Source organism: Solanum tuberosum, unplaced genomic scaffold (genome assembly GCF_000226075.1).
Source record: "Solanum tuberosum cultivar DM 1-3 516 R44 unplaced genomic scaffold, SolTub_3.0 scf00189, whole genome shotgun sequence".
NCBI classification, from domain to species: domain Eukaryota; kingdom Viridiplantae; phylum Streptophyta; class Magnoliopsida; order Solanales; family Solanaceae; genus Solanum; species Solanum tuberosum.
Genome location: NW_006239113.1, coordinates 384,222 through 403,264, shown reverse-complemented (window position 1 = coordinate 403,264; position 19,043 = coordinate 384,222). Strand labels below are relative to the sequence as shown.

Sequence of the window (19,043 nt, the reverse complement as noted above, 5' to 3'; positions counted from 1 at the left end):
TACCCGCGAATGGGCCCTGCATTGTGCTGTCCGAATTTAGTCGAGGCTCCAATGTGGGCTTCAAACATCGGGTGGGAAACCAAAAATAATAATATTTTACCTTGCATATAGTATACACAATCCTTGACTAAAGTATTTTGAATCCCAAGAAACTCTTAGCTTGAAACTTCTCTCTGTGCTGTTCAATTTGCTTTTTCAAGTCACCTTTCTCTATCTGAGTTTTTTTAGTCCCTCTTTGACTTTCCATTTGTTCCTTCAAAAGTGATTGTATGAACAATTCAATATAAAAATAATAGTAGTGAATCTATGAACAAAAATATGGATAGCATTGATGAGAATAGATTTGGGAAGTTTCAAGAAAAGGGTGTTCATTTTCTTGAAGAATCAGCATCCCAAATGAAAATGGACTGTAATAAGGGAAAGGAAATAGTTGTATTTGAGGATCAAAATGACGAAAACAACATATGGGTAGATAGAGATTTTCTTAAGTTAAATGAGTATAAAGGGAATTCCTCTAAAAGGGTAGCTGAGAATGAGGAAATCCAGGTAGAAATTAGAGAAAAGAAGCTTAAAGGTGGAATCTTGGATCTTTCCTCTAAAAGGGGAGCTCAGAATGAGGAAATTTTAGTAGAAAATAGAGGAAAGAAACTTAAAGATGGAATCTTGGATCTTTCCTCTAAAAGGGTAGCTGAGAATGAGGAAATCCAGGTAGAAATTAGAGAAAAGAAGCTTAAAGGTGGAATCTTGAATCTTTCCTCTAAAAGGGTAGCTGAGAATGAGGAAATTTTGGCAGAAATTAGTGAAAAGAAGCTTAAAGGTGGAATCTTGAATCTTTCCTCTAAAGGGGTAGCTGAGAATGAGGAAATTTTGGTAGAAATTAGTGAAAAGAAGCTTAAAGGTGGAATCTTTGATCTTTCCTCTAAAAGGGTAGCTGAGAATGAGGAAATTTTAGCAGAATTTGTAGGTAAGAAGGCAAAAGATGGAATCTTGGATCTTTCCTCTAAAGGGGTTCTTGAGAATGAGGAAATTTTAGCAGAAATTACAGATAAGAAGGCAAAAGATGGAATCTTGGATCTTTCCTCTGTAGGGGTTCTTGAGAATGAGGAAATTTTAGCAGAAATTACAGATAAGAAGGCAAAAGATGGAATCTTGGATCTTTCTTTGGCTTTGCCTAGTACTAGCAGTAGCAGGAGTCTACAATCACCAGAACCATCAAATAACAACACAAGGATTGGGTATTTCAGGAATGGTTCCTTGTCGTCGTGCTATTCCCATCCGTTTTCCCACAACCTTAGCTACTCACTTACACTGAGTTCAGAAGATGAAAGTGAGTATTCCGGGGAGGGAATTAATTGGTCCGATTTTAGCCAGTTTAGGAAAGTTGAAACAGGAGATTGTACATTGCCAGGTCATCCTGATGGAAGTAGATTAGCTCTAAGTTGTGAAAAGGTCAATAAGGAAATATGTGATAATGATACTGATAGGATCAGTAGCTCGGATAGTAATTCGTTTTTCCTATTCGAGTTGCCTGCTAGACCAGTAATTGATGATCAATCAGGTGATTTGAGAATCCTTGGAGAAGTAGTTTCAGAGTCTGTTCCTCTTATGGCTCAGATTATGCAAGAGCTTCCTGATGAAACAGTCGAATCAACAAAGGAATACTTGAGAAGCCTAATTGCAATTCCTGAGAATAAAGATTTGTTGGTCAGCCTTCAGAACAGGCTTAATGGGAGATCTGATCTTACCTTTGAGACTCTTTCGAAGTGTAACAAGACTCAACTGGAAATTTTAGTTGCCATAAAGATGGGACTTGTAACCTTCTTATCTTCCGAAAACCACTTTCAAGCCACTGAATTGATTCAGATTTTTTCTCTTGAAAGGTGTCGAAACATTTACTGCAAGAGAGTGTTACCTGTTGATAATTGTAAGTGCAGAATTTGTTCGGAAAACAAGGGATTCTGCAATGTATGTATGTGTCAAGTATGTTTGAACTTAGATTATGCCAATGGTACTTGCAGTTGGGTAGGCTGTGATCTATGTGTGCACTGGTGTCATGTTGTTTGTGCTATACACAGAAATCTTATAACACCAGGTCCAAGTATCAACGGTCCATCTGGAACAACTGAGATGCAATTTCACTGTCTTGGTTGTAGTCATTCTAGTGAAATGTTTCGGTTTGCTAAAGAAATGTATAGATGTTGTGCAAAGGACTGGGATCAAGAAATCCTAATTAAAGAGCTTGACTATGTTCAAAAGATTTTCCATGGGAGCGATGATTTTAAAGGTAAGGAGTTGCATGCTATAACTTATGGACTGCGGAACAAGCTAGAGAAAAAGATGGTCTCTCCTTCAGACGCCTGCAATTTCATCTTTCAGTTTTTTAAATGTGAGTTTCAAACCAAACCTTATACTTTCTAATTTCAACTGTTAGATTTTGTGTTATTGTCCTTCAGCATGAGATACTGAGTCTCACGTGTCTACCATTTCACCACCAAGGCATCTTGAAAATGAATCGTATTCCATGAATATGATATCTATGTGGTGTACTTATGTATGCAATATATGGCAAAAGTGGATCTATTGATCGTTCATGTCATATAGGCTCGAGCTGGACATAGGTGCCCTATTCCATACTATCTATGTGGTACGTTGGAACTAATTTTGGTTTTCTGTTATTAACAGACACGGATGGCTTGTCACATTTTCTTTCATCCAGTTTTCCCGCGTCTATCATGAGCTCTTCGAGTAGAAGAAAAACTATGATTACTCTTGATCATCATCATCAAAGTGATGCCAAGAATCCCTCTAAGTCTGATAAAATGATCGAGGACGAATGTTCAGCCATAAAAGAAATATGAGCTTTCCAAGTGAAAGAAGAAATATGATACTTAGCAAAACATTGTGAAGAATGAGGATCAAAGAATTGCAAGAAACACTGATTTTCTAATATGTTACTTTGAACAATATGAGTATCACAAACCTTAAAGGTAGATAACATGAGCATTTGTACGTGATAATCCATCTATCTCAATTTATATGACACCTTTTTAGTGCTATGACGTTTCAAAATACTTGATATCATCATTCATTTCTCTATTACATGTTAAGTATTCATGTTCAATCAAATATCATAATCCATAAGTGTAATATGTCTTTGCGCACTAATTTCATTCTTATAGAGTAAATCAAGGTATACAACGAGTGCCAGTCAAGTTAGGACACAATCAAATCAAGATTAACGGTCAATGAAGTGGGTGCAAACTTCAAAATCATGTTGAAGTTTTAATTGAGATAAAAAAATTTCTAGGTAATTTCTTATTATGTCTAAGATTTCGTGAGCAGAACTTATAATAGTGGGAGTGACAGGTTTATGATAAAATTCATAAGTAAAATTCTTCGATCATTCGAAACGTCAAAACTAAAAACATATATTAAAACCTAAGAAATTATTTTTTAAAACAAGTATAAATTATCATTTTGCTTGCTAACTTTCTAAAATGTGAATGGTGTGACAGCAAGAAAATGACAAAAATGGTTCAATATATTTAGGAGTAAATTCAAATTAAATAATTTTGGCTATTAAGTTTATCAAAAGTGATCTTTTTATGTATATCAAATTAGTAAAACACTTCCGTTAGATTTGACGGAATTGTGGGGAAAAAAACTATAGGAACCAAGCAAACTTTTTGAGGTATAAACGAATATGATTGCAATGTGAACGCCTTGAGTCAGGGCTAAACGTTTTGTTAGCACGGATATTTCCAAGCAAATAGATTTCATGCATGTGTGCAAGGTAACAGACAAGTTAAAAATCTTGGATCCGCCACAGGTCAGGAACCAACTTTTGAAGCAACCATAACTTTCAAAACTTGGGGATAATAGACCGATCCCTCTATATTTCTCCACATAATTACCAAGCTTAGTTCGTACAAAGCGAGGCTCAAACCTATAACCTAATCACAAATCCCTCTACCTTTGGTGAAAAGATTGTTGTCCGTCGCACCCCTCGTCAATATTTTTTTAAAATGTAATAACTGAGTTAACCTGCATGCACCTTGACTAATTCTACAAGGTACCTCCCACCAAGTACCCGAGTTCGTCCACCATGGCTTGGACCAATGGGGAAAAAATAACATAATTCGAAGCACTAACAACATGCCAAAATGCATATCTTTATACTAAATGATATAATGAAATGAAATGAAATCTTGAAGATAATAGAAGATGCATATGAAAACAAGAAAACATAAGCCAATGCATTAAAAGTAAGTCATACTTTCACATTCATGAAAACAAGTCTCCCAAATCACAACTTTAATTTCTTGCAAGAAGTTAAGCATCCTAACTTGAGTTCATATTTGGTAAGTTTGTGATTAGTAAAATTCAGTTCTTCCAATTAAGAAACTAATCATCTTTATTACCAAAAAAAAACTACAATCTTCACAGAAAAAAGTGCCACTTAGACTTTAAAATGAGTTGTGACATATAAATTTTACAGCATGACAAGGAAAGAACATTACTATTGTCACACAGCCTGAGATAAGACAGCAAAATAGTCACCGTCACGGCATCACATTTACGCATTTCAGACTATCAAAATGCAAAACCAAGAACATCTACAATAAGAATGTTGACACAAAAACAGCAACTTTAGACCATGCCTAGAGCTCTAATATGGCATTTGGAATCTTATCTCCACATAACAAGGCACTGTTGGATTTCACCAAAGTTATATTTCCTTCAAAACACTTCAATCAACAACTTATCATCTTACAAGCACACCAGATAAGAATACAAAACAGCTCCAAGACCAACAGTTCTATATTTTATACTATGAAATGAAAACAATGCAAATCAGCCATACAGTCATCTATATGTGTCTTTAGATAATAGAATAGAGTTGGAAACTACCTTCAAGAAGTCAGCAACAGTAGCTTAAGAGGTCAGTTCGGAACAATAACATCAATGTGTCATGACAAATTCATACACATCTGCACTAGAAGCTATTTTGCTTGTTGCATCACTTCGGTACTCAATATTGCTTTAGTTGATGATAATGATTATGCATAATATTTTCTACGCTAACTTGCCGGCATGCATACAATTTTACATAAGAATTATGCACCAAAATGAGATTTCACATGAAAACAAGAAAACATATGCTACGTAAATGAAATCCAAGCTATAACTGTAATCAAGCCTACTTACAGGCAGAGACAAGTATATAAATAAACTTCCAAAAAAAGGATGTATCTTACTTTGCACGTTCGTGATGATCAAGAAACCTTCCCAGTCACATGTACTTGAATCCATGTTCGGAAAGTTAGTGACTGGAAAAGTTCAGCCACACCCCAAATTAAGAAACTTTACATTATCACTGACTCAAATAGTGTGACAAGGACCAACCCATACTTACAAGTCGATGCAAATTACAATCTTAAGATTGTTATATTTTCACAATAGTTGACCGCCACCAACATCTACACAAAGTCACAAAGTCGAAGCACAAGTCAATCTTAAGATTGCTTGTACTCACAACAGTTATCAGCCACAAGCTATGTAACTGTAAGTTACTGAGGTGATAACAACAGATTTGTCAAGCTAAGACAAGTCATCTAAAAACCAATCTCAAGCAGAAAGTTGCAAACACATTAGAAGACATCCATCTAATCATCTAAACAAAAGGCATCACTCATGACAAAAACACTCTATAGGACTAAAGGTGCAAAGAAAATCAAACAGAGTGGATGGTCTTCAAAAGAGATTTTTTTCTTTTTCGATAAGTATCAGAAAGAGATAACTGACAGGAGTAAAAATAAATGGATGAACATGCTCATCTTAAAAAACATCCGATCAAGAAAAGAAATTTTCAACATCCTACTGTTGGCAGGCAGAGCAGAGTGCCCACTACCAAAGCAACAAAATGAAAAATTAAACAACTGTTGCTGAAAATTAAAATATCAAAGTCTAAACATGTATCGTCACGGACTACAGAAAGGTACCAAGTAAACCTCTGCAAAGGCCCCAGGGATATACAAGTAAACAAACAAGACGCATTGGCAGTCTGTAATGGTACCCTCTATGTAAGTCTACCTGATTGTCACAAACTTGTTGGTACCATGTTTGGCCCAGTGAGTCCTCAGATCAATTGGATTAGCAAAATTGTATCCTTCAGCAGCAAGTTTCTCCAAAACCTTCTTGAATGCTCCCTGGCTCATCTTTCTTCCAGCAATCCTTGCTCCGCGTCTTTTAGTACTCATTGGAAGTGGATACATTGATATGCTAGTGGTGCAACAAGCTGACTGCCAGCCACCACATCCCCATCGATAGCATTGCTGAGGAGAACCAGTACAGGAACAAACTGGTATAGGAATGACAGAAATGTCCATATCAATTCCATTTAATACAATGTCCATGCTCTTCTTTGCTGGTTTTGCTCGTTGAGAGGGGTTGCCATTTTCCTTAGGTGTGGATGACACTTTCTTTGACTTCTTCGCTTTGGGAGCTTTGGGAGTGGCACCACCAGTCTTTCTCTTTGAAGGACCACTTTCTTTCTTAACACTTGGTTCCTCAGCATTCACCCCCGCATCCTTAGTTGTATCAGGTTGTTGTACCATTTGCATGGGAGTACTTGCAGAAGCATCGGGGAGAACTGAAGTGTAAGGACTCCCCGGAAACATATGAAGAAATTTGTCTCTGTGATTTATCCAACTGTCCCTTACATAGTCAATGTGAGATAAAGGTGCTTCTGGGATGATAGAATCCCGAGAATGGAACACCCCATTAGCACCGAGCATAATGGGATTCTCACGCCTGGTAAGGTAAGGCTTTGCATCTCGATCAACCATCGATGACATCAGCTGAAGACCTAGATGCCCTTTAAGGGAAGGTTCATAATAACCCCAGTTCCTCATATTCAATCCGTCGTCATCCATCAGTAAACTACAGATCAATCCAAACATCACCACTTAACATTAACTTTTTTGCCATAATTAGAAATGCCCAACAAAAATGCATTAAATTACTAATCTACACACACTTCAAAGACTCAGATTAGGAATATATCCAACATAACAAAACCATCAAGATTTGAAATGGAATAGGAAATAACAAAATCAAGTCAACCAAGCATATAATATGAGCAGATCCAGAAACCCAAAGATAAATGCCAGTTGCAAATCGATCAAATCTACCCATACCCATTGTCATTGCCATCATTCCAATTCAGATGCAATTTCATCAACCTTTCAATAGAAATGAAATGTATAACTAGAAAATTTAACAAATCTCCATACCCCCAACTCATATATTTGCACCCAAAACAAATTAGGCACCTCAAACTCATCAAATTCAACATTGCAGCCACTAGAAACAAAAACCAACAAATAAAGTTAGAATCTTTTGAATTCCCAGATACAATTTTTGATAACCCCAACAAAAATTTTTGAACCCACAAACAAAATGAGCACCCAAAACTCATCAAATTCAACATTTCTGCCACCAGAAACAAAAACCCACAAATAAAGTTAAAATCTTTTGAGTTTCCAGATCAAAATTTCAATAACCCCAACAAAATTTTTTGACCCACAAACAAAATGAGCACCGAAAACTCATCAACTTCAACATTTCAGCCACTAGAAACAAAAACCCACAAATAAAAATACAATCTTTTGGGTTTTCCAGATCAAATTTTTTGAACCCACAAACAAAATGAGCACCCAAAACTCACCAAATTCAACATTTCAGCCACTAGAAACAAAAACCCACAAACAAAATTAGAATTTCCAGATCAGCTATGAAGCAATTAAATACAATCTTTCATAAATCTAAAAATCCACAAATGGGTACTCAAAATCAACATAGAATTCAATAGAAATGCAAACCCACAAATAAAAATTGAATCTTTGTGTTCTCCAACACAGATCTGACACAAACAACATACACAAAAACAGATCCAAGATTAAACCAACAAAACTCATCAAAATGAAATTAGCATGCAAAGACAAGTACATATGTTTTTCAACAAAAAAAATCAAATGAAGGAAAGAGATAAAACATATAAAGAAAAAAAAGTCCAAATTTTTAAAGAAAGAGATATATAGAGAGAGAAAGAGAAAGGCAGGGAGAGAGAAACTTACTTGTTGGTAAACACCTCGTAGGGTTTTTTTTCCTTTCAGGAGAGAGAGAGACAGAGGTGAGAGGAGAGAGATAGAACTCAAGGAGAGAGAAAGGAAGAGAGAGAGAGATGACAGAAACCCTTTTAAGAAAGAGAGAAAAGAGAGACCATTTTATCAATTTATTTATTTTTTCAACTTCCAATGAAAGCAATTTAATATAAATGCAATTTAATAAAAAAACATAAACAGCCGAATATTATCTTTACGTTTACTACTTTGATACCTTGAAGCATAATAAAACCAAAAATAAGTATTTTTTTATTTTTAATTAAAAGTTTTTTGAAATTTAAATTTTATTTGAATGATGGTTACGTATTGTTTCATAACATATTATACTATATTTTATTAATAAATATAATATTTAGATAGATTGTATATGTTACATAATTTCACATATGTTTTAACGATAAATCTATCGAAAAAGTGGGGTATGAGATATGATTGTTATAAAAAAAATGTCAAGAACAAAATGAACTTATTAAATAATGAGTAAAGACAAAATGAGAATGTGATCACACAAAATCAATCGTTACACAAAAGTAAAAAAAAATTATTGTTAAACGGTAAATAACAATGAAAACAAAGACTATGATTATTTAAACTAATATACTATACCATGGATAATGTAAGTTTTTCTAGATACAAAATCATGTTTGTTAGTTTTTTTCTAATATAAATTTTAATATAGTCTATCTTCAATATACACAACAAAAAATAAGAAATAATAATAATATTAATAGTAATATATATAAGTTCATAGATTTTAGAAAGATAGGTATAGAGATGTTATTGTAAGACCAAAACTCCATTCTTATCCTGTCTAGATTTAAAACTAGCGTATCCACTGTACAAAATTGATATAACATTATTTTCCCTCTTGTTATAAACAAATTTGTTTCCATCTATCTATAAAATATTAGAGAGTATGCGATTTGGACGGTGATAGTAGTGAATAATATAAATAGAACAAATTGGAGTAGAAGGACAAATCGGAGTATATTCTGACAGATCCTAAGCAATATATTACTTCATTTATCTCAATTTATGTGGCTATTTAATTTTTAAATATTTTAAACGGTTAATTATTATGATTTACAATATATATTTTCTTATATAATTTTAAAATAATATATGTTAGTTGATATGTCCCAATTTATCTGACATATATAAAATTTCTAGAGCCAATCAAATTTTTAATATATTTTTTAAGTATTTTAAATAGTAAATTATTATAATTTATAGTACTGTTTTTTAATAATTTGAATATATAACATACTAAAAATGAAAGTAAGACATATAATTTAAAACAAAACTACTGAATATAAATAGTGGAAATGATTTGTTAGTTTATCATTAAAACACAAAATGAAACATCTAAATATACATATAAACACACGTTCCACAATATATGAGCAAAAATGACTAAATTATCCAAAAATATTATACAAATGACCTAAGCAACCAGCTTAATCCAAGCTCCTCATACTATCACTTCTAATATAGAGTAATAAAAAGTAAAATATATATAATTCATAATTGTCTGTCTAAAAAAGAATATTTTCATTTTCTGTTTTACACATTTAAAAAAAGTTTAGGCTCATGCGATGAGGTTTATTGCGACTTACTATTTAGTCTCATGTGATGAAGAGCATTATAATTTGTAGTTTAGGCTCATGTAATGAGAAACTTATCTCCCCTCCCCGCCCACTATTACATCAAATCTTCCAAAACTGTTTTACTAAATATTCGATAGAAATTAAAAGTGCTCACTTATAATAAAGTTGAAGAAACATATCAGACCATTTGCATTTTAGGTATCATTGGATGATAAAACCAATTTCTTAGGTTTTAATATTGTTCCGTTTTAGTTAAAAATTATTTAGACTTGGTGTTTATAACAAGTCAATAAATGTATGACATGTGTTTACACCTAGAATTTTAACACTTAATCATTGATTATTTTAATATGTATTCTCGCCTCTTTAAATTATTTACCTTATAGTAAATTTATACGACTTAGTACAAACACCAGGTGTGATATCTTACCCTAATTCTATTTGTAACTAATAACAAATATTCTGTGCTTTACACGGACCCAATATTGTCAAACATTTTGAAACAAAAGGTATCATACAAATTGAGACGAATGGATCATACTATAACAATTGTGCAAATCTTTAAAAAGTAATTTCATATGCTCATGTTATCTACCAGTAAGGTTTGTGATACTCATTTTGTTCAAAGTAAACTTAGTTTCTCTATTTTCATTGCACATTCTGAAGTGTCTTCTTTCAGTAAAAGCAGGTTGTGATGGTGCTGGAAGACTTGTTGTTTCACTAGTAAGCATAACAAGAACAGATGAAATACTTGGCCTGTCTTCAGCAAATTCTTGTACACATAGTAAACCAATCTGTATGCATTTTCTGATCTCTATTTCCGAGCTCGGATTCAATATAAACGGATCGATAAAAGTTGATAAATCTTGTTCTTTCCATAACTTCCATGCCTGAAATATAAGGTACATGATATAGTCGGTCAGACCTCTTTATAATAGTCGTCCTCTATAATAACATTTCATTATATAACAGCCAAGTTCTTTTTTGGAACTGATTCTTCATGTTATGTTATATTATACGTTCTTTATAACAAACATTTCGCTATAGCAACTATAAGAGGAGTCTTACATATCCCAAAAGGCTCAAAGAGGATGTCTCAGTCCAAGAATTTGTACTTTTTCGACCACTTATGATCTCTAAGACTAGAACTCCAAAGCTGAAAACATCGGATTTCTCTGAGAATCTTCCTTCCATTGCATATTCGGGTGCCATGTATCCACTGTAAATATGTCAGTACGATTCGAGTAGTTAAATTATGCAAAGTTATGGTATTGTATATAGATAAATGATCACTTACTAAGTACCAACTACTCTCATTGTGTCTGCTTGATCTTGATCAGATCCGAAAATCCTAGCCATGCCAAAATCTGAAATCTTTGGATTGAAGTTATTATCGAGCAAGATGTTACTTGGCTTTAGATCTCTATGAATTATCTTCAATCTTGAATCTCTGTGTAGATAAAGGAGTCCTCGACCAACTCCTTCGATTATAATGGAACGTTTTGTCCAATCCAAAATGTCTCGATGTGCTTCATCTAGATGTTTGTCAAATATGAATGGAGAATTTAAACAAAAGGATCAGAAGAAATGTGGAGTAATGTTGCTCAGAATGCTGATGTACTCATGTTGGATCCTCCAAAAATGCAGTACTTTTGGGGGATCTAGCAAGCATCCATCAACATTATTGAAGAGTCCGAGCAACATAGATGTGGAGTAATGCAGATGAGAAGTAACAAGGACTAACCAAAGAGAAACACATCTAAGCTTTTCTTTGGCATATATTCATAAATCAGCATCTTCTCCTCTTTATCGACACAGCATCCACAGAGTCTAACAAGGTTTCTATGTTGGACTTTCGAGATCACCAACACTTCATTCATGAACTCCTCCAGCCCTTGTTTCGAGGCTTTTGAGAGCCTCTTGACAGCTATTTCTTTCCCATCTTCCAATTTCCCCTACAAGGAATCACCAATATCAGTAACTTGAATTATGGGAAGTGATCGAGAGAGATGAAACTCGTACCTTGTAAACTGGACCAAAACCGCCCTGACCAAGCTTATTATCCTCATTGAATTGGGATGTTGCATTTGCAATCGTATCGAGGCTGAAGACTGGTAATTCTTCCATATTAACTGGACTTTTGTTACCAAGTAAAGCTACCTCCTCTCTTTTCACTCCTAATATCAGCAGGAATACAAGTTAACTATAGCGAACAAAGTGCTTCTTAATGTGTAATACAAAAACTTATTAGCATGTTTACCTCTACGTCTGATCACCATTGTATAGCAAAGGAACAGACAAACACAGAGTGTAAGAGAACCAACAATTACTGGAATTACGATTTTCTTTATGTCTTTACCATGATCTGCAGAAAACACTAAAGGTGAACAAATATCAGTTCTTTACAGAATACATGGAATTCAATTAAGTCGAACATATCTCAAAGGCATAATACATAAATGTGTCTTTTGATTTGGCCTTTGCTGACATCCATGCCATCTAACTTTGAGTGTTCATGAGAGCATAGATGTGAGTTGAGGCCAAGTAAAAGGGCACATTTATGTATTACGCCTATCTGAAATGACTGACAATGAGTTTTTTATTCAGTACCAGAATACATACCAAGCTCTGAATTTGCCACGTGAATATAGAGATCTTTCCCCGAGCTTTGGAACTGCTGAATGTCAATCATTTCACTCCACGACATACAGCCGATACCTGAATCAAATGCATACCCTATGCAGGAACAATTCCCCAAGCATTGGCTTCTACATAAGTCTTCTGAAGTAGATGACCTTTCAGCAAAATCAGGCAATTTCATCAACTCCATCTTTAGAAATCCGTCTTCTTTACTTGAATTCGCGGTGTTATTCTTAACTTCACATTGCAAAGCACTCCTCCTAACACAACCACTAGTCCAATTCCCCTTTTCCCATTCTTCCCTATGCTTTGGCTCGAAACCTTTCAGACAAGAACAGACCGGCGACTCCAAATGATTGCAGCTCCCAAATGGACCACACGTTCCATAAACTTCACAATTGTTACTGGGAGCTGACCATATTATCTTCCAGTTTGTCTCAGTCACATTCCAATATGATTGAACCAAGTTCCCTCTCCAATCCAAGACTAATATCCTTAAAAAATTATCACGAATAGGTCCAGTAAAATATACAGTACCTTCGCGATCATTCACTACATTAAATCCATCAGATACCACAGCATACATATTCTGCACTCCTATAAAGATCTGTCCATTCCATTGACCAGTTCGCCAATAGGGACGGTTTCCTTTCCATATATACACTTGAGGAATGACTCCAGAGTTCATTCTTAAAGAAAAGTCTCCGATATTAGGATCCGAAGGACTTCTCCAAGATCTTGCTTCTACCATCTCCCCTGTCCTTGTATTTTCACTTATTCTCATTCTAGGAATAGTTGAATCAGAAGGATGTTCAAAACTCTGCCATATAGTGCTCATATTGTCCCGATGATCAACGAGAACAAAGTTCCCAGAATCTTGGAGAAGGCCAATTGAGTTTACCTGAGAAGTTGAAACATTTGATGACCAAAGAATCTCCTCCTCTCCATTCGTTATAACGACATTTCCATCACGAGATATCTTTACAACACCAGAAGAATCTCTTAAAGGTTTGTCCCTATTAGCCACCCAAATGACAGTTGTTACAGAAAAATTGTACCAAATACCAACATACCTATTAGTACTGTTTTGAGGACTGAAAAATCCTAACTTGAATACGCCTCCTGGAGACGATAAAATTCCAGGATCTCTCAGAGATTGAATGCTGGTAATGTTATCCACTTCACTGCATAATCCTGTATCGATAAAACGAAGAATAACAAGAATTATATGAACAAAATATTGCAAATTTCTTCTTCTGCTGCTGCTGTTGCTCATCTTTTTGGTTTTCTAAGACTTTTCTTATTACCACACTATATGAACAAAAGCACAATATGTTGTCAAAGTCTAATATCACAAGCAGCCAAATAGGATTTTTAATTTGTTGACCCTATAGAAATATCACAAACCACATATCATTCTCTATCCGAGACTTTTAGGCCAATGCAAAAATTGACACTTAAAAACGAATAATGTAAAATGTAGAGTTTAACTTCTATACGCTGACAATATAAGTCTTTTCTCCCATCACTATCATTGTGTAGTATGTTCCTGAAATAACATTGTGAATTGACAAGTTTTAACTTGTTGAAATAACACATTTCTTTTCCTTAAATTATTAAATGCTCATTGAAAAAAGAAGAAGAAAATAAAATAAAATGAGTATTGATGTAAAGATATGACATCTAAGCTTAATTCAACCTTAGACCAGAAATATAATGATTGATATATTTAAACTATTTCGAAAAAGTAAAATGAGTGAAAATCCAAAAGCCACGTTAGTGTGAGAATTGAGTGGGGACCTTGACAATAAGCTAGCATCTCAACGTCAACATGCTTGTCAACTATAAGTGGTAATAATGCACATAGTGTAATGAAAAATGTATTGTTGCACAAATTGACATTAAACCTAAATGCCTTTTCATTTTATTCCAAATACATCCCATAATATATTCTGTGATTGGCAAACACATATTACACTTGTGGATTATGATATTTGATTCAACACGAATATTTAACATGTAATCGAAAAATGAATGACAAAGATATCATACAAATTGAGACAAATGGATAATTTTGCATATCTTAAAAATAATAATTTCATATACTCATGTCATCTACCAGTTATGTTTGTGATACTGATATTGTTCAAAGTACAATTAGTTACATTGCACATTTTGAAGATACAATCATGTCTTTCAGTAAAAGCAGGTTGTGATGGTGCAGGAAGACTTGTAGTTTCACTGGTAAGCATAGCAAGAACAGATGAAATACTTGGTCTGTCTTCAGCAAATTCTTGAACACATAGTAAACCAATCTGTATGCATTTTCTGATCTCCATTTCCGAGCTCGTGTTCAATATGAATGGATCGATAAAAGTTGATAAATCTTGTTCTTTCCATAACATCCATGCCTGAAAACAGTGAAAAATTGATCATCAAACTTATTGATGCATAAAACACAGTGACAGCAAAAGTAATTCTACCATCATAATGTAAAAATATAAGGTACACACAATCGAACTATAACAACACGTTACTATAATGGTGAAATTTACTTTGGATGTTCTCTATAATAGCATTTCACTATAGCAACCAAAAGATATCTGGACAAACGAGGTCGATGTAGAAATGTTTTGACTGTATAGTTTTTGCAGTATGAGCATTTTTAGTATTTGAATAGTAGCATATAAAGGGAATCTTACATATCCGAAAAGGCTAAAAGAGGATGTCTCATTCCAAGAACTTGTACTTTTTCGGCCACTGATGATCTCTAACACTAGAACTCCAAAGCTGAAAACGTCCGATTTCTCAGAGAATCTTCCTTTCATTGCATATTCAGGGGCCATGTATCCACTGTAAAAATGTCAGCACATTCGTGTAAAAAATGATTAGTTAGTAAGTATGTATGATATGGTTTTTTACAGGAGAAAACTGTGTAAAGCTATGGTAGATATAGATCAATGTCCACTTACTAAGTACCAACTACTCTCCTTGTGTCTGCTTGATCTTGGTCAGATCCGAAAATCCTAGCCATGCCAAAATCTGAAATCTTTGGATTGAAGTCATTATCGAGCAAAATGTTACTTGGCTTCAGATCTCTATGAATTATCTTCAATCTTGAATCTCTGTGAAGATAAAGGAGTCCTCGACCAACCCCTTCGATTATAGTGGAACGTTTTCTCCAATCCAAAATGCCTCGGTGGCCTTCATCTAGATGTTTGTCAAATATGAATGGAGAAGGGATTAACTTTGCTTCAGAAGAAATGTGGAGCAATGTTGCTCAGACTCCCCAAAATTGTTGATGTTCTCGTGTCGGATCCTCCAAAAGTGCAGTACTTTTGGAGGATCTAACAAGCATCCATCGACATTATTGAAGAGTCCGAACAACATAGATGTGGAGTAACAAAGAACTGCTATGAGAAGTACAATGCTTATTAAAAGCAAGGACTAACCAAAGAGAAACACATCCAAGCTTTTCTTGGGCATATATTCATAAATCAACATCTTCTCCTCTTTATCAACGCAACATCCCAAAAGTCTAACAAGGTTTCTATGTTGGACTTTCGAGATCACCAACACTTCATTCATGAACTCCTCCAGCCCTTGTCCCGAGGCTTTTGAAAGCCTCTTGACTGCTATTTCTTTCCCGTCTTCCAATTTTCCCTACAAGTAATCAGCAATTTCAGCAACTGAAATTTGAAAAGTGATCGAGAGAGAAGAAAATTGTACCATGTAAACTGGACCAAAACCGCCCTGACCAAGCTTCTTATCCTCATGGAATTGGGATGTTGCATTTGCAAGCGTATCGAGGCTGAAGACTGGTAACTCTTCCATATGAACTGCACTTCTGTCACCAAGTAAATTTATCTTCTTCCTTTTTACTCCTAATATCAGCAGGGATACAAATTAACTACTATAGCAAACAAAGTGCTTCTAAATGTATAATACTAAAACTTTATAGCTTGTTTTACCTCTAAGTCTGGCCATCCATGTACAGCAAAGGAACAGACAAACACAGAGTGTAAGAAAACCAAGGATTACTGGAATTACAATTTTCTTTATGTCTTTATGATGATCTGTAATGTAGAGCAATCACAAAAGGTGAACAAAAATCAGTTCTCTACAGAAGTAAGCTACTTAATGTATATATATGGAATTCAATAAGTCCATGATATCTCAAATGACTGATTAAGCTATTCTGGGTGGATAATGAGTCTTCTATTCAACACCACTATACATACCAAGCTCTGAATGTGCCACGCGAATATAGAGATCTTTCCCCGAGCTTTGGAACTGCTGAATATCAATCAAGTTGTTACTCCATGACATACAGCCAGTACCTGAGTCATATGCATACGCTATGCAGGAACAATATCCCAAGCATTGGCTTTTACATTGGTCTTCTCTAGTCGATGACCTTTCTGCAAAATCAGGCAATTTTATTGACCCTATCTTTAGAAATCCGTCTTCTTTACTTGAATCCCCTGAGTTATTCCTTACTTCACATTGCAAAGCTTTCCTCCTAACACAACCACTAGTCCAATTCCCCTTTTCCCATTCTTCCCTGTGCTTTGGCTCAAAACCTTTCAGACAAGAACAGATCGGCGACTCCAAATTGCAGCTCCCAAATGGACCACATGTTCCATAAACTTCACAATCGTTATTGGGAGCTGACCATATTATCTTCCAGTTTGTCTCATTCACATCCCAATATGATTGAACCAAATTCCCTTTCCAATCCAAGACAAATTTCGTTAAGAAATCAAAATCACCAGGGCCAGTAAGGTATACAGTACCTTCGCGATCGTTCACTACATTGAATCCATCAGACGACACAGAATACATACCCTGCACTCCGATAAAGATCTGGCCATTCCATTGACCACTTCGCCAATAGGGATGACTACCTTTCCAGATATACACCTGAGGAATGAATCCAGAATTCATTCCTAAAGAAAAGTTTCCGAAATTAGGATCCCAAGGGCTTCTCCAAGATTTTACTTCTACCCTCTCCCCTGTCCTTGTGTTTTCACTTAATCTCATTTTAGGGACAATTGAATCAGAAGGATGTTCAAAACTCTGCCATATTGTGCTCCCATTGTTCAGATGATCTACAAGAACAAAATTCCCAGAATCTTGGAGAAGGGCAATTGAGTTTACCTGAGAGGTTGAAACATTTGATGACCAAAGAATCTCCTCCTCCCCGTTCATAACTAAGATATTTCCATCACCAGATATTTTGACAACCCCAGAAGAATCTCTTAAAGGTTTGTCCCTATTAGCCACCCAAATGACAATCGTTTCAGAAAAATTGTACCAAATACCAACATACCTGTTAGAGCTGTTTAGAGGACTGAAAAATCCCAACTTCAAGACGCCTCCTGGAGATGATAAAATCCCAGGATCCCTCAGAGATAGAGTGCTGGTAATGCTATCTACTTCTGTGCAAAATCCTGTATTAAAACAATGAAGAATAACAAGAATTAGATGAACAAAATGATGCACATTTCTGCTGCTAGTGGTCATCTTTTTTGGTTTTCTAATACTCTTCCTATTACCAAACTATATGTAACAAAGCACAATAAATAGTCAAAGTTTACTATTATAAGCTTCCAAATTGTCAAAGTCCACTACAAAACCATTTTGTCAACCCCACAGAACTAGCAAAAACATTTTAGGCCACACATGTCATTCTCACTCAGAGACTTTCAGGCCAATCAAAAAATTGGGCTAAAAATCAGTTCATACGATAAATACTTCAAAATTTCAGTCTTTGAAACGAGGACAAGACTCATTTCAAACTACAGTTTTCAGTTCATACTATAAAGACTTTAAAATTTCTTCTGTACAAACTACAGTTTTCTCTTCTTTTGTCACACGATAAATCCGATATCTCTCCCTTCACAACCCTAGAACAAAACACTGAAGTACACAATGATGGCTATACCAAACCATGTAAAATGTTTGGTTTTGAGTTCCCATACAACCATAATGATTGCAAGAAAAGGATTTTACAGTTTTTTCTCTATAGACATTTAGTATCTGAAACTCATTGGCTAGACTAATCCAAATTCACGTCACATACTTGTCAAAGTGCTCCCCACCAAAAGTTCTCCATTATCCGGGCTGAAAACTGAAACTTTTAATTAAAGATGGAGAGATTTCAAGCATCCCACCACACCCACGAGTGGTAATGTAGTTACTGGTGTAGTAATAAGGATCCTTTGAATACTTTTCCTTTCGCTCTGTGTTCCACTATATTTAACGATGAAACATGTGTGCGTGTGCCTAAGGGTGGCAACGGAACCGGGAGGTACCGGTACCGGTTCCGGTCCGTTACCGGTTCCGTCTCGGTTCCGGATAGTACCGGTTAGATCCAGAATTGTTCCGGTCCGGGAGGGGTAGCGGGACGGAAACCAGGATTTACCGGTCCGTCCCGGTCCGGTTAGTCCCTGTTCCGTCCAGTTTCGTCTTTTTTTTTTTTTTTTTTTTAATCTGAAAAATTTTGAAAATTATAGCCATTGAGAGCCGTTGGGCAACGGGTTTTGGGCCCCACCAACGGCTCTTTCACCCCATAACCCCCCATTTACACCTCCCTATTCGCCTTAAT

At 35.2% G+C, this 19,043-nt stretch overlaps 3 protein-coding genes across 3 annotated transcripts; 1 reads left to right on the top strand and 2 right to left on the bottom strand.

Annotated features, from left to right (window-relative positions):
- Positions 1–181: 181 nt before the first annotated feature.
- LOC102588925 (protein OBERON 3-like) lies at positions 182–3,000 on the top strand. Its single transcript, XM_006355024.2, has 2 exons — positions 182–2,386; positions 2,683–3,000. Exons 1-2 carry the CDS (start codon positions 307–309, stop codon positions 2,856–2,858), a joined length of 2,256 nt encoding a protein of 751 aa, XP_006355086.2. The 5' UTR covers positions 182–306; the 3' UTR covers positions 2,859–3,000.
- Positions 3,001–6,006: 3,006 nt separating this feature from the next.
- On the bottom strand, positions 6,007–8,247 carry BBR/BPC1 (protein BASIC PENTACYSTEINE2-like). Its single transcript, NM_001288700.1, is given in 2 exon segments — positions 6,007–6,942; positions 8,139–8,247. A coding segment is annotated over 1 exon segment (846 nt). The 5' UTR covers positions 6,936–6,942; positions 8,139–8,247; the 3' UTR covers positions 6,007–6,089.
- A 2,029-nt stretch (positions 8,248–10,276) lies between these two features.
- LOC102588603 (G-type lectin S-receptor-like serine/threonine-protein kinase At1g11330) lies at positions 10,277–17,986 on the bottom strand. Its single transcript, XM_015312120.1, has 14 exons — positions 16,675–17,986; positions 16,405–16,509; positions 16,163–16,317; positions 15,886–16,096; positions 15,406–15,643; positions 15,136–15,286; positions 14,548–14,844; positions 12,416–13,721; positions 12,054–12,170; positions 11,816–11,970; positions 11,538–11,748; positions 11,091–11,328; positions 10,862–11,012; positions 10,277–10,683 (listed from the first exon to the last, which is right to left on the bottom strand). Exons 1-14 carry the CDS (start codon positions 17,957–17,959, stop codon positions 10,381–10,383), a joined length of 4,923 nt encoding a protein of 1,640 aa, XP_015167606.1. The 5' UTR covers positions 17,960–17,986; the 3' UTR covers positions 10,277–10,380.
- Between the last annotated feature and the right edge of the window lie 1,057 nt (positions 17,987–19,043).